Source organism: Indicator indicator, chromosome 2, assembly GCF_027791375.1.
Source record: "Indicator indicator isolate 239-I01 chromosome 2, UM_Iind_1.1, whole genome shotgun sequence".
Classification (NCBI taxonomy): Eukaryota; Metazoa; Chordata; class Aves; order Piciformes; family Indicatoridae; genus Indicator; species Indicator indicator.
The window spans coordinates 31324086-31339917 of record NC_072011.1 but is presented as its reverse complement, the minus strand read 5'-3'; the positions used below and the strand labels follow the sequence as shown (position 1 = coordinate 31339917).

General features: G+C 35.6%; 1 protein-coding gene across 2 annotated transcripts in view; it reads left to right on the top strand.

Moving 5' to 3' along the window:
• The first annotated feature begins 773 nt into the window (after positions 1–773).
• SIPA1L2 (signal induced proliferation associated 1 like 2) overlaps positions 774–15832 on the top strand; it is an 88306-nt gene continuing 73247 nt past the window's right edge. For both annotated transcript variants that reach the window (XM_054394664.1, XM_054394657.1), the window contains exons 1-4: positions 774–2238; positions 8440–8573; positions 9910–10098; positions 12288–12462. In XM_054394664.1, coding sequence (XP_054250639.1) covers positions 774–2238; positions 8440–8573; positions 9910–10098; positions 12288–12462 — 1963 coding nt within the window. The remainder of the gene's footprint in view (positions 2239–8439; positions 8574–9909; positions 10099–12287; positions 12463–15832) is intronic.

Genomic DNA, 15832 nt, shown 5'->3' with positions numbered 1-15832 from the left:
ATTCTTTTAAGTGAGACAAAACATTTTTCTTTGCCTAGAGTCCTATCTGTTTCATATATGTCACTTAAATTTCTACCAGTTTTGCCTCAGTAACTCCTATGTGTTTTAGCCAGTTTTAAGCAAATTTGAAAGAAGTGTCTTAGATGTGGCTATGTTCTCTCATGTTGTGTAAAAAGCCCCAGTGACTGGACAGAGAATAGGCATCTAAATTGCAGTCAGCATTGAAGGAAAGGCAGAGAGAATTACACGTGGCTGTTCATGGCAGGACCTGGGTGCTGTTCATTGTGTGTGTACTGGTTATCCCATGAGAGACAGGCAGGTTCAAACTGCTCACAACCTGTGAGCACCATGTGGGAAACTGGAGTTACTGCATTATCTGGATTTTAAGGAGGCAGAGAATAGGAAACCATGTAAAGCAAGTCTCATTATTTCCAACTGTCATGTATAAACAAGAAACATTGGAAGCTAACTTTATACCATTATTGACTATAAACATTTTAATATACTCTTTTTCCCTCCCTTTTTTTTTATGAACAGATAAAAGAAATTTTTCTGGATTAATACTGAACTGAATGCATCTGAACTGATGGAAAAGTTTTAAGATTGCTCTCCTGGCAGAAGTTTTACAAAAATGGTACACTGAGCTTTCTGTTTGCACTTCTCAGAAGACTGTATTTTTATATTGCAGATTATTGACCAGTAAGAGACAATGTAATAACAAAAGTAGCAGTGAATTTATGCAATTATAACAATTCCTCTCCCACTGACTGGACATGAGTGATCAAAGGTCTTTGCAAGAAGATAAGCACAAAGTTAGCAGAACTTCCTCAAAGTTCAGGGAGTCTTCAAGAAGCATGCAATCTGATGATTACTTTGCTAGAAAACTTAAAGCTTTGAATGGTAGCATGGGTCCTCCTATTCCTTCAAATATATCTAGCAAAGCTGAAAATAATCAAACAAATGGTACACCAGCTGTGCCTAAAATGGGTGTTCGAGCAAGGGTATCTGAATGGCCTCCTAAAAAGGATTGCTCTAAAGAGCTGAGTAAAGCTGCTTGGGAAAACAGACCTCCAACCAATTATGAAAGTGTTGGCTCAGTACTTCCAAACGGACAGAATGACCAAAGTGATGGACATCAAGAAGATCTTGAATTGGAATTTACGGAGGGAAAATATTCAATTGGAGATCTTTTTGTTCATTCCACTCAAAGGGGACTTCATCCCATAAGGCAAAGAAGCAACAGTGATGTGACAATAAGTGATATTGATGCTGAAGATGTTTTAGACCAGAATGCTGTTAACCCAAATACTGGAGCAGCTCTTCATAGAGAATATGGCAGTACCTCTTCAATTGATAGGCAAGGCTTATCTGGAGAAAATATTTTTGCAATGCTAAGAGGATACCGTGTGGAAAATTTTGAACATAAACCACTTGCTCCACTTGGATTTTCTGATTTTTTCCACTGTGATCCTACAGTTTCTCCAAGTCTACGTGCTGCTACACAGATTTCCAGGGGAGAATTTGTCAGGATTTCTGGCTTGGATTATATGGATAGTGCACTACTTATTGGTCGAGACAGGGAGAAATCTTTCAAAAGGAGACTAAAATCAGAAGCAGTAGAAACATCTCTGTTTAGAAAATTGCGAACAGTTAAAAGTGAGCATGAAACTTTTAAGTTTTCATCTGATCTAGATGAAAGACTTGACAGAAGTGTTCATTCTTGGAACTGTCAGAAATGTTTTGCCCATTATGATGTTCAGAGCATTTTGTTTAACATAAATGAAGCAATGGCTACCAGAGTAAATGTAGGAAAAAGAAAAAATATAACCACTGGGGCTTCAGCTGCATCACAAACTCAGATGCCAGCAGGTCAAACAGGAAACTGTGAATCTCCTTTGGGAAGCAAAGAGGACCTCAATTCAAAAGAGAATTTAGATGCTGATGAGGGTGATGGGAAAAGCAATGATTTAGTGTTGAGTTGCCCTTACTTCAGGAACGAAACTGGTGGGGAAGGAGATAGACGGATTGCACTTTCTAGGGCAAATTCAGCATCTTTTTCATCAGGTGAAAGTTGTTCTTTTGAGTCCTCTCTGAGTTCCCATTGCACAAATGCTGGTGTTTCAGTACTGGAAGTACCAAGAGAAAACCAGTCCATTCACAGAGAGAAGGTGAAGCGTTACATCATAGAGCACATTGATCTTGGAGCATATTATTACCGCAAGTTCTTCTATGGAAAAGGTAAATTTTTCTAATGCAACTGTTCTGAGATATTCATGCCTTAGATTTAAGTTGCTGAGTAAATGTTTGTTCCCCCCCCCCCCCCTTTTCTCTGTAGAGAAACCTAAGTATTACACAGGATCCTGAAGTTCTGTACTAAAATTAAGCGTGTTATTCTTGCTCTCCCAGAGGGACATTCAACAACAGTGGGTTATGTATAAAGTTATGCAATACTTGTGTAAATTCACTGAATGTGGGGTAATTTAAATTGATGTGTAAACTAACTTCTCTGAACCAAACTTCCTTGGTGGGTAGGAGGAAGAGGTGGCGTTTATAGCCAGTAAATTCATTGGAAATGCTGATATGCAGAGTGGAAATCGTTGCTACCTAAAAGGTGTCTCCAAATGAGAAGGCTTTGTTACTGAGGCTTCAAACTCCCTTCTTCTAGATTCTGCTGTCTTTGAGTGTCTCTTGGGGCCTTTTATACTGTACACACATATACATAGTTCTTAAACAGAGAGCTTCTGATGATGCTCAGTTTTTCAGCTTAGAGAAGGTTGTTTTATGCCTCTCTCCTAGCCATTCACTGTGTTCTTTTTCAGTATGTTCACACTACGAAGTGCCAAAGTACTCTTATCAGAGTAACTATCTTGGCTTGATTCTTTTTTCAAATAAACTGTTTCCACTTTTTGATCAACTTTACCTGTCTGTATTCAGTACTGCATTGTGCACTGTTTTTTGTGAGAAGTACCCCAAAATACCTGTCTCTGTCCTGCCTATATTATGAATTGCAGCTCAGTCATTTTGCTGTTATTAAGAGAAGAAAAAAATTTGCATCTGTCCTTAAAAGACTCTTTGTTACTGAGTATTCTAGAAGTCATACTTCCTCTGTTTTCTAACTATATTTGAAACTATATCAGGAAACAAGCACTGTACCCCTTTTTCTTGTGACCTTTTACAAGGCACTCAAAAGAGAATCTGGTACAAGTGGTTGTTTTCACTGTATAGCAGAGAGCTAGAACATAATTGTCTGTTAAAACCACTGTATTTAAAAGGCAAGTAAAAAAAAATCTAGATCTGTCATGGAACAGAAAGAAAAGGACCCAGAGCTAATGAGGAGAGAGAATAAAGGATTAGTGTAAATAGAAAAGCAATAAAGACTGTCAATGGACAGAAGTGGTTGCAGGTTTGGGGGGTGGAAGGGGAGGGGAGGGAGAAAGATAAGGATTAAGGCAAAATTAAAGAGGTCTTGTTTGTGAAATGGTTTTTTCATGGATGAGTTAGATTCTGAAGGGATGAACATTCCAACCCAAACTAGTCTATGATTATATGATTTTTTCTGAATAAAAATCTTGTCAGAGATTTTTAAAAAAGCCAAACATATACTACAAACAAAACTAATGGCTTCTCTTGAAAGTTTAGGCAGATGTAATTAATTTTATTTAACTTTTGTTCTGGTACTTTTTTATATATATGTGTGTGTGTTTATATATATATATATATATATGTATAATCTTTTGGCTAAAAAATGATTTTTTTTTTAATATTGGTATAGTATTAAAAAGTTAAGAAATTGTCTGAGAGTTTTATCCTGCACAGTGTACATGATCTGTTATTGTCCTTGTTACTTTACTGTAGGCAGAGTAAATGTGTGATGCATTTAATATCCAGTGATAAATTGTTACTCTTACCATTACAATGATATAAAAGCTATGCTCTCTTCCGCATTACCTTTTGGTAGAGCTGTGACAGAAGCTATATGAGAGCTTGGATGGCTCATATGAGGCAGATATAAAGGCAAACATATTGACAGAATTAAATCTTAATTTTTTTTTTATACCAATTTTCTCAAGGGATCAAGCATGTAAGGAAACTCCAGATTACTTCCAGTTGAACACAGTTCTCACCTAAGCAAAATTCATTATGGATAGTGGAAATGAAACAGGTGTTTTGCCCTGGGCATCAAAATGTCCTGCTGCTGGGCTGATCTACCATATAAGAAAAAGTTATATTTATATGCATACTGAGTCTTTTACTTGATGCTTTTCCATGACAGTGAGCTCTCCTAGCTGATTGTTCATTCAATTGTATATTTAACAGCACAGCTGAATTTAGCCAAGTAACTGTGGAAGGATGAAATAAAAAAATTAGCAAACATTATAGTCACTTGTATATAGATATATACGTGTAATGCCATTGATTTCCATTGCCTTTAGCAAGATCTCTATGAAAAAGAAATAACTATCTGAGCATTTGATTTAGTTCACAGTTTTATAATTGGCACTTGTCAGCATACAACTTTTATTTCTGTTTTAAGATGCATGGAAGAAACACCCTGGCATGTGTAGCACTAATTATTCCATCCCCTTTCAAGAAGTGAGAGATTTGGAATTCAGTGTCTTCTGAAATGAGCTGTAGTCTTATACTGCATATTTATAAGCTTTGTAACTATTGTTAAAACCAAATCCAACACGACTGATGTAAGAAATGTTAATGTTTGTGGAAAATAACATCTCAGTTTTCAGTTAAGATTTGTAAAAGCTAGAATATTTTATCTCATGGTTTTAATTTATTAATGGTGTCCATTATTAAACTATATTTTTGTTAGATAAAAGGGGATGACAAAATAAAGTGATGTTGATTTTTAAAAAGGGTAATTGAAATATGCCTTTGTTATCATCAATTTGTCCTTTTCCCCATGTGAATTATCCTCATAATACTTTCAGACTTGGCTATTACAACCATGCTTTTTATTTGAGGAATGCTTGACACCATTTCTTAATACGATATTGTATCTATCTGCTCAAACGAATCTGAATAGAAGTCTTAGAAGAAATATACAGACTTAGCAAGCTTTTGGGATTAACTGTTTTGTGTAAGACTTTTGAATTAGAAGAAAATTTGATAATTATTTCTCAAAATGAGAAAGTAAAAAATCGCTAATATTTTACCATCTTTCTATACGTAGCTAGAAAACAGCACTTACTCTCTTCTCTCTAGTCAATACTTTTAAATCAGTGTAAGTACAATTAAGCTGAATGAGTTTGCATCTTATGAGATTTTTTTTAATTAAAATTTAATTTTAATTAAAATTTGAATTAAATTTAAAATTAAAAACATTTTCCCCAAATCCCAGAATATCAGTAGCCATACTAGTCTCTAATTTGCTGCTTTAATTCCCATTATTGAAACTATTTTATCTGTTTCCAGGAACCTAAGTAATGTAATTTTGTGTTTTGTCTTGCATATTGTACAAGAAATAAGTATCTGGCAAGCTTGCATTTTTCAGTTAGTAATGCTTTAGCCAAGATATCTGACAACATGTAATATCCTTTTTTAGATTTACATTGAAATGGAAGGCTGTAGAACCCTAACTGAAAAAAGTGCTTTTTGACAAAGTCTGAATATGTAGTCATGGGGAGTTTTTATGTTGTTGAAAGTGTTTGGCCTATGAATCTCTTTCCCTGCCCCACTTTTTTGCCCTTTTAGGTCCTGTCTTATTTGAATAATTTGACCAGTAAGGCTCACAGTCAGGTGTTCCACCGAGTATAATTTATCCATGCAGGTACAATGCCCGGGCTTGGAAAGGAATATAGTTGGTGAGCATGAGCAAGTGTTCCTTCAAAAAAACCAAACCAAACCAAAAAAACCCCAAAACCCAAAACCACAAAACAAACAAACAAAAAACCCCACCAAAAAACAAACAAACCAACCCCCCACTCCCTCCTCAAAAAAACCCCAAACCAACCAAAAAACCAAAACCCACCCCAAATTTTGCTACACATGCTGCTACTGGGAGATGCACTGTAATCACCAACATAGTTTGTAGGTAGATAGGGTTTTGTTTGTTTGTTTGTTTTTTTGAAAGGTTACTGGAAGGTTAATTTAAACTTGTTTTGACTGTCATTTATGTAGAGATAACTTGTGTCTTTTTGTCTGTATTCTAAGATTTATGGTTCATGACTTAGTTAAAGACTTTGCAAAAATTTTCTGCATTTCTGTAAGTAAAAAAAAAAAAATCAAACTAGCTCAGACATGGTAGAAAAATGTTTTAAAAATCTGATCTTAAAATAATTTAGTCTATTACTTCATTGCTATTTAAAATACGGAATCATAAATTGAATTGGAAGACATTTCTGGAGGTCCTCCAGTCTAATTCCATTTAAAGCTTCCTTCAAAGGTAGGTTATGAATAAGTTGCTCTTTAGGTGTCCCTTTAACTTCTGGTTATCTCTAATGATGGAGATTTCACAAATTTTCTTGTTCCTGTGTTTGATACCATGAGGGGCTGCATCTTGTGATATGTTCATCTTGTCCCATCTCTCTGTATAGTGTTGAAGAGTCTGGCTTTCACTTCTCTGTAGCTCCTCATCAGCTAGTGGGATACTGCAATTATTTCTCCCCCTTAACCTACTTTTCTCCAGTATGCACAACTGACTTCCTGATATGTTACAACCTCCAGCTCTCCAATTGCCTCGGTAGTTTTCTGCCGTCCTTGTTCCATTCTGTCTAAACCCAGACACTGCTCCTTATTATGCAGTTTCAAAAGTGCCAAATAGAGAGGCATAATGTTTTCTCCTGATCTGCTGATACACTTTTGCTACTGCGGCCCAGTGTGGTTAGCTGTCATCTCTGCTGAGGGTTTTGCTGGTTGCTGTGCAACCTGTTGCTCACCAGAGTCCCCAGGACTTTCCTACAGAGCTGCTCCTGAGTTGGTCCCCATCCTGTGCTGTTGGATGAGCTTGCTCTGTTCCACGTACAGGTTTGTGTTGGCCTTCATGAGGTTTTTTATTTTGTCAGTTGGTTTTCTTCAGATTGTTAAAGGGAGAATTTGTTTTAACATATCAGGTTGAGAACTTTGAATTGCTTCACAAGCAGGGCAACTGTACCATCTCAGCAGCAGCTGCCTTCCAGGGAAGGGGAGAGTGAGCTGTGAAGTACAGGCACCCTACACTGGTTAGACTCTACCTGTGTGTATGAGTTGTCTCCTTTACCTGCTTTTGTAAAATACTGTAAGGTTTATGCATTTCAGTATCTGCCCTGTGCCCATTTTACACATTTCTTGAAAGCCTGCCAGTTTGAGGATGCATTCTATTCCTAATTTGATGCTATTAAATTAGGTAATTAAAAAAAAACCAAATGAAACAACCCACCCCAAAAGTAAACAGTAGCAGCTTCACTATCAACTTTTGATAAACCTTTTAGTAACTGCCCAGTAACTGGAATTTGTGTTGCTGATCACAGTCCTTTGAGGCCAGCCATCCAGCCAGTTTATGGTCACCTTGTATTTTCCATGTCCATACCATGTGTTTTCAGTTTAGCTACAGGGATACTATGGGATACCATGTAAAAATCATTGCTAAAGAACAAGCAGGTGACATTCAATACTTCTCCTTCATCCATAAAGCCAGTCATTTCATTTAAAAAAACAACTGGGCTTGTCATGCATGATTTGGTAGGTCTGTGCAGGCTGTTTCCAATCATCTTTTTGTTCTTCATGTGCCTGGAAAGGTCTTCCATGAGAATTTGTTCTTTAATCTCCCTGGGGACTAAAGTTTATCATGACTAGTCTATAGCTTCGCAGGCACTCTTTCATGCCCTTTTTAAAGGTGTGTGTAACCACTCACTGACTTTTCAGAGGTGATAAAGAGTGGTCTTACAGTGACACTAGCTAGTTCTGTCAACACGTATCCTGTTGGGTCCCATGGAATTGAGTGTGTCTAGTTTGCTTAAATGGTCTCTAACTTGATCTTTCTCTTCTCTTGGTAGTTCTTTGCTCTCCTAGGCCAGACCAGTTAGCTCAAGGATGAATTTTACTATTCATCGAAGACTGAAGAGTTACTAGCTTCAGTTTTCACTTGTTAAAACTGAATTGCTGGTTTGAACATAAGGCTTCAAATAAGAATAAATTGAACGAAGTGAAGGAAGCTCCACAGTACCTAATTTGTTTGAAGACCATTGGATTTTGTTGAAGACTTTATGCAGATATAGTTTCTTTAAAGTAGTTTCTTACATCAAGTAAAATGATTAGTTTTGTAGTAACAAAAAATGTTGCAGCAGTTGCAGTAATTTAAGTTATGTGGTATGAGGACCATTCTACTCATCAAAATGGCATCTTATGATTTATATACTGTAGAATTTTTTCAATGAAATTTGATGAACATTTTCTAGGAAACTCATATTTCATTATTCTCTTCCCTCTTCATTCACTCTTGTGCAAAAGAACATCAGAACTACTTTGGAACAGATGAAAATCTTGGACCTGTAGCAGTCAGTATCCGGAGAGAGAAAGTTGAAGATGCCAAGGAGAAAGAAGGATCTCAGTTCAACTATCGTATAGTTTTCAGGACAAGTGAGGTAATGTTCTCTCAGTGATACTACAAAGGAACTGAAAAGTGAACTCGGAGCCTAGGGTACCAGTTACTCGACTGTGGATATATGACTAACTTTGAAAGTACCTCTGTTAATGGGAAAGGGGTGTTTCTTGTATCATTAGTAAATGTAAATTCTTCTGGAACAAAATTGACCTCTTCTGTGCTGCATAAAATTATTTTGAGTGGTCACCCAAAAGGAGGTAAATTGGTTGAGGGCAAATACTAGGGGCAAGAAAGGGAGCAGATGATAAGAACAAAGCTGAAGATAAATTTGGATTGAGCTGCTTGATTTTAAGTTTCTATGATAGAAGACTAAGAAATGTAGGAAAAAAGGGAAGGGAAAATATGAAAGTTAGTACTATGTCTTATTTGTATATTTGTGTTTTATTTCAAAATACTTTCTTAGAAGCTTTTTTCTGTGAGATTTTTTTATATACTTGAACATCTGTGATTTGTGGAAGGAATATTAATATGTTGATAAAGAAAAAATTCTTAATTGAAGGGATAGATCTCTTGTGATCATTGTGAAAGAGACATCTCAAGTTCTGTTTCAAGTAAATTAGTATCTCTTACAAAATACTTGCTTTATTACAGCAGCTAGCTTTGATTTATATGAAAATGTGCAATGGTATTATTGTAGCAAGCAAATATGAATTTTCATAATCCTTTGGACTATTGCTTTTTGTTACGATTGGGATGTAGAGATGTTAGCTAGATCTCCTGATATCTCTTGCTTGATGTGCTTACACAAAGTAAGGTGAGATTTTACTTTTATTGCCAAAAAAGGGATGTCTGTATATATGTGTGGTGAGATGATTCAGCTAACACACTTCTAAAAAAATTACTCTTTTTGCCAAATCCAATATCAGTAAAGCGACATGGTTAAAAGAAATAGGTGGATGAGTTAAATGAAGGTGTCATTAGCTGTTGCTTACCAGTTCAGCCTCATATCAGCTATTGTGTCTGTTGGGGTAGTATAGCATTAAAATTAAGTTTTTAGTTTTCATAGTGTTTTAAATATTTTAAATTTTGTTTAATGTTTTTTATGCTCTCAAAAAAAAACCAACAATCTGAGGAATTGGTATAAATAAATCAATGAGTTTCTTTTAAACAAAAGATGTATTTATATTTGTCAAAAAAACTGTAAGAGCCTGTCTCCTCTTTAAAAAAATTACTTAGTAATCTTTTTGCTGGTTAAAAAAAAATGGCGATCTTTTTTTTCTCATTCTTTCTTCTATGCCTTTGCTAAAATTTGAGGTTTATATCTTTAAAAATCATCATAATATTAGAACTAAATTTTTTGGTGTGTTTTACTGCAGCTTACTACACTTAGAGGAGCAATTTTAGAAGATGCTATACCATCTACTGCTCGGCATGGCACAGCAAGGGGTCTGCCTCTCAAAGAGGTACTAGAGTATGTGATACCAGAGCTGAGCATTCAGTGCCTGAGGCAAGCTTCCAACTCTCCCAAAGTACCTGAACAGCTGCTTAAACTAGATGAACAAGGGGTATGTAACACATGACTTATCTTTAAAGAAAATACTCATTTAAAAAAAATTCTTGAAGATTTTTCAGGTAATGATAATAAGTATGGATCTGTAATGCAAACGATTCACTTCCTTGGTTTTGTAGATACTTGTGTATCTCCAAATGAAGTTTGCTGTTCTAAGCAAACTTGCAGCTTAGGAAAAAAAAAAATTGATCTGTAGAGATTCTCATTAGATAACTGAGAATGACTAAATTTTTCACATCAGTAAAAAGTGATTTTTCACAATCCATCCATAATTGCACTTGTATGTGTACAAATGCTGACTGTAAATGAATATACATGTAACGTTTTATTACTATTCTATATAGATAAGGAGGCAAAAGGATGTAACATATTAAGTCCCTACATCTAAAATTTTGGGTTTTTTACAATAGCATTTTCTGATTACCTTGTGGTAGTCTTACTAGAACAGTATCTTTCTAGGTTCAAATAACTTAAATTGTGATTGAAACTAATGAATTAACTACATGACAAAGAAATACTCATGCGGGTTAAATTTGGAAAGAATATGGTGAGACTTATTTGGCTTATTAAAGTTAATCAGCTTCATTAAAAACTAGTGCTTAAATTTATAGCTTCTAAATACTTTGTAAAGGACAGACTTGTGATGGCTTTTAAAACTATGTTTTTAAAAAGTCACTTAAAGATGGCACTTTCTAGGCAAAAGTTAGTACCTATCTTTTGAAGACGAATCAGCTGATGGATGCAGTTATGCTTGATAACCTAAGCTGAGGACTGAATTTAAACATATGAATCATGATCTAGAGGATTAATACTGTTATCAGAATAATAGTAGTTTTGCATTAGCAGGCTGAAGACTGTTTTGAATTAAAACAAAAGATTTAATTTTTTTACCTGTTTAATAGTGTTCAGTGAAATCTAGTATGGATTACAGAGGGAAGGTGTGGCTAAAACTTGGTCTCTAAAATAACAGTAGAAAATAGATGCAAATTGGATGGTTGGCCTAATTTGAATATATAAATAAAGAACATGCATTTTTCTAAATTTATTCTGGTGTACAATGATCAGCATTAGATTTGGCTGTAAATTTACAAGAAAAGTCAACTATTTATCTATAACCTGGAAAAAAATTTCTTTTCCACCCCTCTATTTCTTCACTGGTTCCCCCCCACATCCCTTTTCTGCTACTGGTTTTGTATTGTATATATGCTTTCTCTAAGAAGGTTCACTTCCTTCTAGGCCAAGGGCTGAAATTATCAAAAAGCCTAAAGAAAGTCTAAAGCTGGAAAGTTGGTGTGAGTCATGAATATGGATATATGCTTTAAGGGAATCTTGTGTGACTGATCACTGACAGTTTGTGAAGTTCTAAAAGTTGTTGGCTAAGAATAACAAAGCTAATCCATCCACATGGAACTTTCCTATTTGTCTTCTTAAGTGTGCGTAAAACTTTAGAAAAGAAGACATTACTGAGGAAGTAATAATCTATTTTTTTACTTAACATTTTATAGTTCTAGACTTACTTTTACAGAAGTAATTTGTCTTCTTTTAATATTCTAGAATTGACACTGTAGTTTGTTTAACCATGTAACTGAAATCTGATTTCTAGCTTAACATGTGCTTTTGAAAATAGTGATTATTTTTAATGATGCACGCTTTTATGGAGAGGACAAAGATTACATAGAATAGAAATTACTGTTCTGAGGGCCTGTTTTAACTGAACTTCACTGAACTATAAAAGTGCACCTCAAAAGAACAGAAATAAGATCACCTTGTTTTGAATCTGAGAAAAGACAGTTATGCAAAAATTTCCTATTAAATTTCCCATACCATAATAAGTAGAGTGTGCTTTTATACATGACTGACTGAATCAGGTCTTCATGTACTGCTCTTATCTGCATTTGGATAGTGATAATCCAGTTTTCTTTCAAGATAGTTAATGGATTTTTCTTACCTTTTTTGTTGTTGTTGCTGTTGGTTTTTATTAATTTGTTTTTATTTTCTTATTTTTTAAAGTTTTATTTCTATGGTGACTTAATTTCCCAGATCAGTACTTCTGCCAAGGGTTATAACAGTGTTAGTATGTGATCTGGTACTGACTTTCCTTCTGTAATTTTTTCCTTTCCTGTTTCTGTTTTTTTTTCTTTTTTCTTTTTTTTTGGTTGTTGTTGTTTGTTTGTTTTATTTCAGCTGAGTTTTCAACATAAGATTGGTATCCTTTACTGCAAAGCAGGCCAAAGCACAGAGGAAGAAATGTATAACAATGAGATGGCAGGACCAGCTTTTGAAGAATTCCTTGATCTGCTGGGCCAGAGAGTACGGCTAAAAGGATTTAGTAAATACAGGGCTCAACTAGATAATAAAAGTAAGTTATGTTTCTGACCTATGATAGAAACTATAATTATCCAGCTGATCTCCTGCAAATCTTGTCTTGTCTTTTCAAGCTCTTGATTTTGGGTTTTGATGAGTAAGATTATGGGTTTTGATGGAAGATGTAGCATATGATAAAGAACATATTTCACACCCTGTCTGAAAGGTTATTTACTTTTCTGTGGCATTAGTAGAACTGAAGGCCAAAGCAACTTCTTTCATTTCTTTGCACTTAATTGAAATCATACTATGTGAGTGATATTTTTTTGTATCTTTCATAATTTCACAACTACCTTTGAATATCTTATCCTTAAAAATGCAAAAGAAATCTATTTCAAAATATGGAGTCATGACAAGGGACCATTTTCTGTATTTCAGCTAAACTCTTGTACTTCTTTTTAATCATCATGCATCCTGAGGTTTATATTTGAGGAGCAATCCATTTTTCTCAGTTTCCTAGTTTCGCACACACCTAGAGTAAGCATGTTACCATTCAATGGTTGATAAATATTTGTTTACCAAACTACTGTGCATTTGCTGAGGTCTTTTATTTTCCCTAAGTGCAATAGTATAATAATGGAGTTGTATGAATGTGTTGGGGTTTGTATTAAAAATAGGAACTGAAGAATTGCTGTTAAAAAGATAACACACTTCTTTATTAGCACTACTTTTCACTGGCCTTAAATGTAACTTAATTAATTCTTAGTGTAATGTAGTTTTAATGGGATTTTGACAACTAGCATACTATTTTTCTAGATTTGAAGACTAGATATAAGGAAGAAGTTTTTTTACAATGAGGGTGATGTAACACTGGCCCAGGTTGCCCAGTGAGGTGGTGGATACCCTAAAAACATTCAAGTTCAGGTTGAAGGGAGCTCTGAGCAACCTGATCTACTGCAGAGGGGTTGGACTAGGCAGGCTTTAAAGGTCCATTCCAACCCAAACGGTTCTATGATTCTGTGATTTGATTTCCATCCTTATTTTTACTGTGGCTTGTGTATTACATCCTGAAAGTAGAGTTTATTTATATACCATATATGGCCTGTCTATAACAGAAAGGAAATATTTTTGTTAGCAAAGTACATCTTTTCAAACTATTAAATCCTAGTACTTCTGTGTCTGTGTGTGTGTGTTCATCTTTTCTAATTAAATGGGAAAGTTCTTTGAACTGTTAGAGGTAAGCTGCCAAGAGGAAGCTTGGAAAGATGTACTTACAGGAAATTAAGGGAAGATCTTCTTTTCTTGCAAGGACTATTTTGCCTTTCAGATAGTCACAGAGATCTAGGGATCAATAAGTCCTCTGCTTGGCTTCTCTGTTTCTCCTGCCACTTACCCACCTAATCTAGCTTGGTTCTTAGGAATCTCTTGTGTTGCTGCTGCTCCAACATCAGTTTTTGCATAACTGGAATACATCTTGGTTTGTTTTTATTGGTTTTTTGGATGCTGATCAGTGTCATAGTCATAAAATAATTTCTCTTCTGTTATCCATCTGGTAGTGCCTGGATGGATTGTCATCTTGTGTACAGCATTAGGAAAGAATTTCAATGATTTGCATTAGGAATTTTTGGAAATGTATATACAATGTTGTTGATACCCAGTATCAACTGTCCACAAGTCACTGAGCTATACAAAGTTGGTGATAAAACCTCATGCTTTCACAATGCAGGATGACCAGCTTTGCAACTCAAATCTTTCACGTTCTCTATCTATTAGTAGTGGGAAATGGTGAAAAAAAAAGTTAGCTGAATCCTGTGACAGATTATGAATTATGGTTTACAAGATAGTAAAGCTGCAATTCCATAGCCCTGTCAACCTGCATAAGCACCACATTTATTTTTATTAACATTATTGCTTCTTTCCTTGAATCCATGCTTGTTTCCCTTTAATAATTCAGGCTTGGTAGAGACTAATGCATCCTGTTTCAATAGAGAATAATAACTCATTTTTCAAATTAATATGTAGAAATATTTATTAACATGCTGCAGATGTCAGAGTTCTGGCATCAACTGATAAAAAGGGATGCAAAATTCAAACGAATAAGGGACATTCTGGGGTTTGCATTTTTTTTTTTTTAACTGATCAGAGCATGACTGAATATCACTGAGTAATTTTTACATATGGAAATACATGATAGTCTGTAAAGCAAATTCAGTTTCTATATTGGTGTGCTTAGGTATGAATGTTGATAGGCATTGTGCATGTAGCATTCACTAACATAATTTTAATGTTTTACTTATGCTCTGTGCCATTAAAAATACTGGCCTGTTTCTCATATTTTGTAACAAATAGAATGGAATCAAGAGGCCTCACTAAGATAGTCTTCAGTTTTATATTAAAAGTAAAATACTGCCTTAGTGGTCATCTTTTTTTTTTTCTAATATAGTGGCACAAGAAGTGTAATTACATTGCAGCCATCTGACTGCCAGTGGGTTCAGAAGAGTGTAACGATTTCTTACAATCACAATGGTTTGGGTTGGAAGGAACTTTAAAGATCATCTAGTTCCAACTACCCTGCAATGGTCAGGAATACATCTTACTAGACTAGGCTGCTCAAGGCCCCATCCAACCTGGATTTGAACACTTCCAAGGTTGGAGCCTCCACAACTTCTCTGGGTAACCTGTTCCAGTGCCTTATGACTTTTGTGGTAAAGAATTTCTTCCTAATGTCTAATCTAAATCTATATCCTTCCAGTTTGAAGCCATTACCCCTCATCCTATCCTTATGTGCCTTTGTAAAAAGTCCTTCTCTGGCTTTCCTGTAGTCCCCCTTCAAATACTGGAAGGCTCCTATAAGGTTTCCCTAAAGCCTTCTCTCCCCTAGGCTGAACAACTCCAAGTCTCTCAGCCTGTTTTCATAGTAGAGGTGCACCAGTCATCTGATCATCTTCATGGCTCTACTCTGGACCTGCTCTAACAGTTCCATGTCCTTCTTGTATTAGGGATTCAACAGCTGGAGACAATACTCCAGGTGAGGTCCCACTGAAGTGTCCCTTTTGCTCTAGCCCAGGATACAGTTTGCCATCTGGGCTGTAAATGCACATTGCCAACTCATGTTGAGCTTCTCATCCCCAAATCTGTCTCCACAGGACTACTATCTATCCATTCTCTGCCCAGCCTCTATTTGTGCTTGGCATTGTAGGACCTTACACATCACTTTGTTGAACTTCATGATTTTGGCATTGGTCTGTTTCTCAAGTCTGTCAAAGTCCCTCTGAATGCCATCCCTTCCACACAGAAGGTTGGAAAAGACCTCAAGGATCATCAAGTCCAACCTGTCACCCAAGACCTCATGACTACTAAACCATGTCACCAAGTGCCATGTCCAATCCCTTCTTGAACACCTCCAGGGATGGTGACTCAACCAC